Here is a 7,315-nt window from a genome sequence, read left to right as displayed (position 1 = left end):
TCATTGCCAATGGTGGATTTCAACTTCAAATAGTAGTCTTATCTTAGTCTGTATCCTTGACACTACGGAAACAGAACTTGGTAACACATTTTTCTCCACAAAAGAAATTGCTGGCAGCAGTTGCTTTTAGTCTTTCTCAAGGTTACCTAACAGATCATCGTGGTTGATGCGAGTTTCAAGGAACATGTAGGAATTCCCTTCATCTCTCTAACGCCTACATGTGAACTTGCGTCAAACTCACCAATATCATCCTCCATTGACCTTCTTTAGCTCTTTCTATCATCTTTCTACTCCACTCTGCTTTCTTCCCTTTTCTATGCAGCGTTTTGTCATTATTTATACTTGCAGAACATTTAAACAGAACATCGGTAACAACATCTTCCATCACACAAGACAATTAAAACTGATTCAGATTTGCTGTGGTACTGCAGGCCATGACAGTGTCAGATATCGAGTGTGCCATTCTGAGCGGAGGGGTAGATGACTCATGCTGATTAAGCGTTGCATAATTCATGCGTATACAGTACACACAGAGTACACTGGTTGTTCGTGCACATGGTCATGTGCAACGGATAATGTTCAAGACAGAGCCTCAAATCAGAACTACTGTATAGTCTGAAGAAGGCAAAAATACTGATATTTACCCCAAATACAAGGTCACCTTTATGGATACTAATAGTATAATAATAGTAATAGTAGTATCAGCATACATCCTGAGCTTAGTATGTGATATGGATCTTCAAATAATAAAATCAACAGGAAGGTGACATTTTTATTAAAAAAACAAACAGTACTGGGTTTGGTGATGCTCTATATTGTCTGAATCAGCTTTGTTTGTGTTTGTTTACATGCTAAAAGAGTGATTTTGAGAGCTGTTTTACCGTACAATGTAAGTCAATGAGGACCATATTTTGAATTATCAATTTCTAAACAATGGAGCAATTATCTTTGATTTCTATTCCACCTTTGGAATTACATCATGGCAAGGTAACTACACAACCCAAACCTCTACCAAAGTGGTCTTGCCCTTTAAGGAGGTGTTTGATCAGATTTTGTATTAGCTTCCATCTATAAACTTAACTCAGATTTTCAGCATGCTTTCAAGGTGTTCATGCCACTAGCACAGCCGTAATGCTTGTCTTTCGGCTCGGCTTCAAAGTGTTTGGTAGAATTCGCAGGTAATAGCAAGTACTTGACAGGGATCGCGACGTGAACGCTTTCACGTCGCATTCAATAAAAACACAAAGGACTGTGTAAAGAAATGGGAAACTGTCATATAACCACATGCTTCAAAGACACGAAAAGAAGAAGAAGCCGTAATGCAAATGACTGATCAGATAAGACTGATCTGATAGAGGCAAGAAATATATATTTATTCTGGGTGTTGTCCCACTTCATTTTATAATGAGACACTCCTAAATGAAAGTTGATGCATATAGTTAAAAATGTTCAGACCATACTTGAATGAGGAGTTTTTATCCAACAAAACGCAAAAGGTTTATTTATAATACGTATTATTTATAATCTATTATGCGTTTTTCTGTTCTAATGATGGTACAGTACGCATTATGGCGTCCCTTAGGGGAGATACTTGGGTCCATTAAAGGACCACAATTGAAATAAGCTCTGGAACTTTGCTGTGTTCTATCACTTTGACAGATGTGTGCAATGATGTTTTTGTTTATGAATTTTGCCAATTAAGTTTTGTCAATCATTGCTCTATTAGTTATTATTTTTTACCAATAATATGCCACTTATTATGAGGAAATCCCCTTTAACTATGTTGCAGAGAAGATTCCACATTGATTATGTGCATCAACTAGCGTGAGTGTTGATCAGTTACGTGATATACTCGAATAGAAGTGAAATTGAACCGCTCTCTCTATCATATCATCACATGCAAAAAACACTGCAAAAAAAAAAGGGGAGTAGTCTCAATCAATTTAGTCAAGTTGCAAATAATGAGTTGTATAACCTTCAGCAAGTGCAGAATAGAGCAGCGCACATCTGGTGTTCAATTAAAGTAGGCCTATAGATACAGAAATGCATCGTGACCCTGCATGACTGAAAGTGAAGAACACATATTAGTATTATGAATGTGTTAATAAATATGTATCGTACTCAAAAATGATATTTTCTTAGTATGAGCATAACTTAACAAAACATGGCATTAGGGTTAGCAATGCAAATTCCATACATGTAGGTTACATATTTTCTGTTACTTTTGTTGAGGCTAGTGTTAGTGACCCTAAGAACTACTTTTATTTTCATACAATAAATACTTACATTTTAAACTCGCTTGAATTCAATACAGTATAGGTCACATGCAAATTTGACCTAAATAGTCTATTTTCTAGGTTCTGGATGCAATCCATAATGCAATGTTTGAGACTTTGTGGTCTCATTAGATGATTCATATTGTTATGGTCATATTTTTAATGGGGGTTCTGCAGTAAATATTTTATGCTTTGCAATTGTTATACTGTTTGTATTAGGCTTAGGGATGCAAATTATCGATCAATTCATTAATTGATAATTGATAACCTTATCAACCGATTAACCGGTTAACTGATAAGCAGCTTTTTTTTTTTTTATCTGAGAATCTTAATTTCAGATTTTAAAAAAAGTGCTTAGAAGCCGAGATACAGCCTTTTTAAGTAAGTTAAACAAGAAGTGAATGGAGCAGAAAATCTTCAAATCATCATATCTTGGGTTCTGAACTTGGGTTAGTCAACAGAATCTTTTTTTTTTGGTCAGGATACCAATTTTACACAATCAGGAGAGAGAACTCATAAAGGATAAACAAGTGAAATTTGAACTGATGACACAAAGAAGTGAGCAGATACAATTGGAACTGGAACACAATAAAATAAAAAGTTGATAAATAGTTACTCTCTCCTGATTGGCTGAAGTTGGAAACCTACCTAAAAAAATGTTTTTTTTAATTTTTTCAATTAATTGTTAATCGTTTGATTTAATCGGATAATTTATTAATCGATTAATTCGATTAATCGATTAATTGTTAACATCCCTAATTAGGCTATACATGTTTGGTTGATGTGCGAGCATTTTACTGTATAAATACACACTAGTACATATATATTTTTCTTTTACTTAATTTTTTTATGTGGACCCCAGGAAGAGTAGTTGTTAACCTGGTAGCAAATGGACAACAATATACTCAACAAACCTCCATTGAAGGCAACCACATCACAGATAAATACAGACTTCACTGAGCCACATGGAACACACACGCACGCACGCGCGCACGCACGCGCACGCACACACACACACACACACACACACACACACACACACACACACACACACACACACACACACACACACACACACACACACACACACAGAAGGCAAGTCCTGTGACATGTTGGTTGTTGTGTCGCAGTCACACTCACAGCGCATTCCACACAATGGCAAAAATGAAACTGCAGATGACCTATTGGAGCAGAGGCTTGAACTTTTTCCTTGTTGTGTGGTCCTGTCTTGTATACCGTGTACTGTATACTGTTATTTGCACTAGACATGACATGGGCTTTCTATACTTGCGAAAGCTGCTAAAATGGACATCCATGACATAAACTGTGCAAAAGAGAGCAGAAATTGTTGCTGACTTCACAGCATATGGGAAATCTAAAGATGACCAAGGAATGGGAAGAGTTGCCCCGTCTCTAGCTCTTTAATAAACAGAACATACATTTTAGGTAGGTTTCCAACTTCAGCCAATCAGGAGAGAGTAACTATTTATCAACTTTTTATTTTATTGTGTTCCAGTTCCAATTGTATCTGCTCACTTCTTTGTGTCATCAGTTCAAATTTCACTTGTTTATCCTTTATGAGTTCTCTCTCCTGATTGTGTAAAATTGGTATCCTGACCAAAAAAAAAAATTCTGTTGACTAAAAAGCGGGCAAGACAGGGAGACCACGAACAAGACCCCGGGGTCTTCAACGTTTTTTTTGGCAAAGGAACCCCAAGCTGAGAAAGAGATGAAGCAGGGACCCCCACTATATATTGTATAAAATGGAGTTGCAGATGAAACATTTTCATAGATTTCCATAGAAACACACACGTTTTCTTCCATTGTTGTCTGGAACTACTCAGTCTCTGTCCATTGTGCTGAAATATATTTCACTGCATTGGTTTAGGGATAAAGCATGGATATTCCTGGTCAAATATTACTCCACTATAAGTTAAATTTGCTCAGTAAAAGTTGTCCTACTCTGGAGTTCTTGCTTCAAAAGTACATGTTTTTAAAAATACAAAGAACAAGAACTATCACTAATAGTGTGAAAATAGCAGATCTACAAGCTCACAACAAAAGGGATGTTAAGGTTCATGGGGTAAAGTGGTGAAGGGTACTAGTTGGGCAGGAACATTTATGGTGCATTACGGTGATAAGAAAAGTTGTGAAATTATTAATTTTAATACCTGCCTTTACATGTGAATATTAACATATGTAAAATATGTTATATTAACCAGTAGTACTGTAAGATTTTTCAATTGCATCCTTGTTTCTGTTCTTGAAAAAGTTTGGTTTATTCCCATTTTTAGTTGTCATTCCTTGAACAGGTTTCAAGCCCTGGATGACTGATAGATAGTGTGATAGAATCTGTTGGCTATAATTGAACAAATGTGTAGGTGTAATTTAAAAAGGCTCCACTTGATCTCTTTGTGTGTGTGTGTGTGTGTGTGTGTGTGTGTGTGTGTGCGTGCATGTGTACCGTATATCCCAATATATATCCCATTACTTCAGACGTCACTGCTCTTAAGCTTGATCAACACCACACACGTGACTACAAACACACACAAGCCTGACCTCACACACAAACATGCCCCGCGGCCCAATTGAGACACTTGTTCATTTGACAAAAGATAAATCAGCCAGTCAGAGATGGAGTGGCTACACCCACAGTTCCCCCGACACTCATCATTTACTCTGATAAATCCTGTGTGTGTGTGTGTGTGTGTGTGTGTGTGTGTGTGTGTGTGTGTGTGTGTGTGTGTGTGTGTGTGTGTGTGTGTGTGTGTGTGTGTGTGTGTGTTCCTGCACTCAATACAAGCCTGTGAGAATCTATTTGCGCTTGACTCTGTCTCCTTGCCGCCCCTGTGTTTGCGTGCGCGCGCGTGCGAGTGCGTGCGTGCGTGCGTGTGTGTGTGCGTGCGTGCGTGCGTGCGTGTGTGAGGCTGTGAGCGAGTGCTTGCTCAAAAGCTAGTCAGGCATTGGATAATAAGGTTGTTTTAATGCAACAAGGGCCAGAGAAGGAGGGAGGGGGGTGGTGGGAGAGAAAGGGAGGAATGAAGATGAGAGGGGGAAATGAGAAAGAAATATAAAGAGGTGTGGAAGACAGGATGAAGATAAAGATGACAGCAAATTGCAAGGAGGTATGTCACAGGTCTGTGTGTGTGTGTGTGTGTGTGTGTGTGTGTGTGTGTGTGTGTGTGTGTGTGTGTGTGTGTGTGTGTGTGTGTGTGTGTGTGTAGGGCGAGGGGTGGGTGGGACCAAAAGTCAAATCATTAAACTAATACCGTGGCTGGGAGGTAGATGTTAAATGAAAGTGTTGTTATATAAAATTCTATTATCATCTCCATTAGAGAAGACCATTATCTTGGTCCAGAGGTTCTGATGTTATAATGAAGTTGTTGTTTTTTAATCAAACCCCAATCTGGGCTTCCAATTCATCATTTATTTATGCCTATAATAAAAGTTCAAGTTGTCTGTGGCGGTGTTTGTCTGTGTGCCCGGATTCTGCCCAAATATGGACAAACCCTGATGTCAATGAAAATCGGTGTTGTAAGGCAACGGAAAACATGCCCGACGTTAGCCAAATCAATGCTGCTAGGCAACCACGAGCTACAGTATATAAGAACTGGAGGAGGCATAGAAGACCCTCAACCTTTAGAGAGTGACACAGAACCCCTACAGACAACATGGCAGCTTGCAGTAGTCCTAAAAAGTCTGTTTTGTTTGTGTGCTTGGGGAATATTTGCAGATCCCCCATTGCAGAAGCAGTCTTCCGAAAGATGGCAACAGATGCTGGTGTTGAGGATAAGTGGAGGATAGGCAGTGCTGCTACATCCACCTATGCAATAGGCAACCCTCCAGACCACCGTGGCCGAGTCTGCATGAAGAGCCACGGTGTGTCCATGACGCACGTGGCCAGGCAGGTGACTAGGGAAGATTTCAGCAGCTCCGACTACATCCTGTGCATGGACCAGAGCAATTTGAGCGACCTGAAAAGCAAGGCCAACTCCGTGAATAACTGCAAAGCAAAGATTGAGCTCCTTGGTTCATATGACCCTCAGAACGAGTTGATCATCCAGGACCCATATTATGGAAACGATGAAGACTTTGAAAAGGTGTACGAACAGTGCATGAGATGCTGCAAAGGATTTTTGGAGAACAATAACTAACCGGCACAGTGTGGCCTCAGATGATCTATTCTGTCTGGCTCTGTTGGGATGACGCCAGAAATGTATTGTAAGAACATATTTCATATGTTACAGTAACACTTCTAATCAATGCAGAACACATTTGGTGGGGCTCAATCTTTTTTATCACTTGGAGGTCAAGGGAAGGACAATGCGTTGGAGAGAGGGCCACAATGTTTTATGCCAGAGTACATACACATGGTTCCTTCAGTCACCCCTTATTATAAATATTGAATGGTTCCTTAAATTCCAGCGTTTGTCCACTACATTGTGGGATTTTCATGTCAGTGTTTTTTGGATAATGCTAGTTTTGTGTTTTTCACTGATACTGGTGGTCTTTGTATTTTGTTTTTAGATTCATTCATGGGTACTGAATGAATAGCATTAACCCATTAAGACCGGGAACGCATCTGTGTCATTTTAAGATTTATTTGGCTATTCAAAAATAGCAAATATACAAGCTCATAGCGCGGCACTGAGTGCCGCGCTATGAGCTTGTAGATCTGCTATTTTTGAAAAATTGTGAAAAAATATTTATTATATATTTTTCAAAAAACTGTTAGGATTTAGGGAAAAAAAATGTAATCGGTCTCAGGCCTTAATGGGTTAAAAGTTGTGACCTGTCCTTTTGCAGCATAGTGGTTAGGAAGACAGAGCAGCACATATAGGACTGCACTGTGACATCTCAAATGTGTACAATGTATGCTCTTTGCAGTCCACCACATGCCTGGGATGTGTGTGTGTAAGGTGCCCATATTGGCCCGCAGAGGTACTGTAATATAATTTAGGCATCTCGCCATCTGCCGTCTTTGTGTCATTAAGGGGGTGTTCTCGTGCCATGCAGAGCATGCCACAGTGGCCAAAGGG

General features: G+C 39.3%; 1 protein-coding gene across 1 annotated transcript; it reads left to right on the top strand.

Moving 5' to 3' along the window:
* Positions 1-5,935: 5,935 nt before the first annotated feature.
* LOC311060100 (low molecular weight phosphotyrosine protein phosphatase-like) lies at positions 5,936-6,430 on the top strand (the record flags this gene model as incomplete). Its single annotated transcript, XM_084078224.1, has 1 exon — positions 5,936-6,430. Exon 1 carries the CDS (start codon positions 5,948-5,950, stop codon positions 6,428-6,430), a length of 483 nt encoding a protein of 160 aa, XP_083934350.1. The 5' UTR covers positions 5,936-5,947.
* Positions 6,431-7,315: the final 885 nt, after the last annotated feature.

This window comes from Gymnoscopelus microlampas (assembly GCF_963454915.1).
Source record: "Gymnoscopelus microlampas genome assembly, chromosome: 14".
Lineage (NCBI taxonomy): Eukaryota > Metazoa > Chordata > Actinopteri > Myctophiformes > Myctophidae > Gymnoscopelus > Gymnoscopelus microlampas.
The sequence above is the reverse complement of the archived record's forward strand: the minus strand, read 5'-3'. Positions and strand labels throughout refer to the sequence as shown.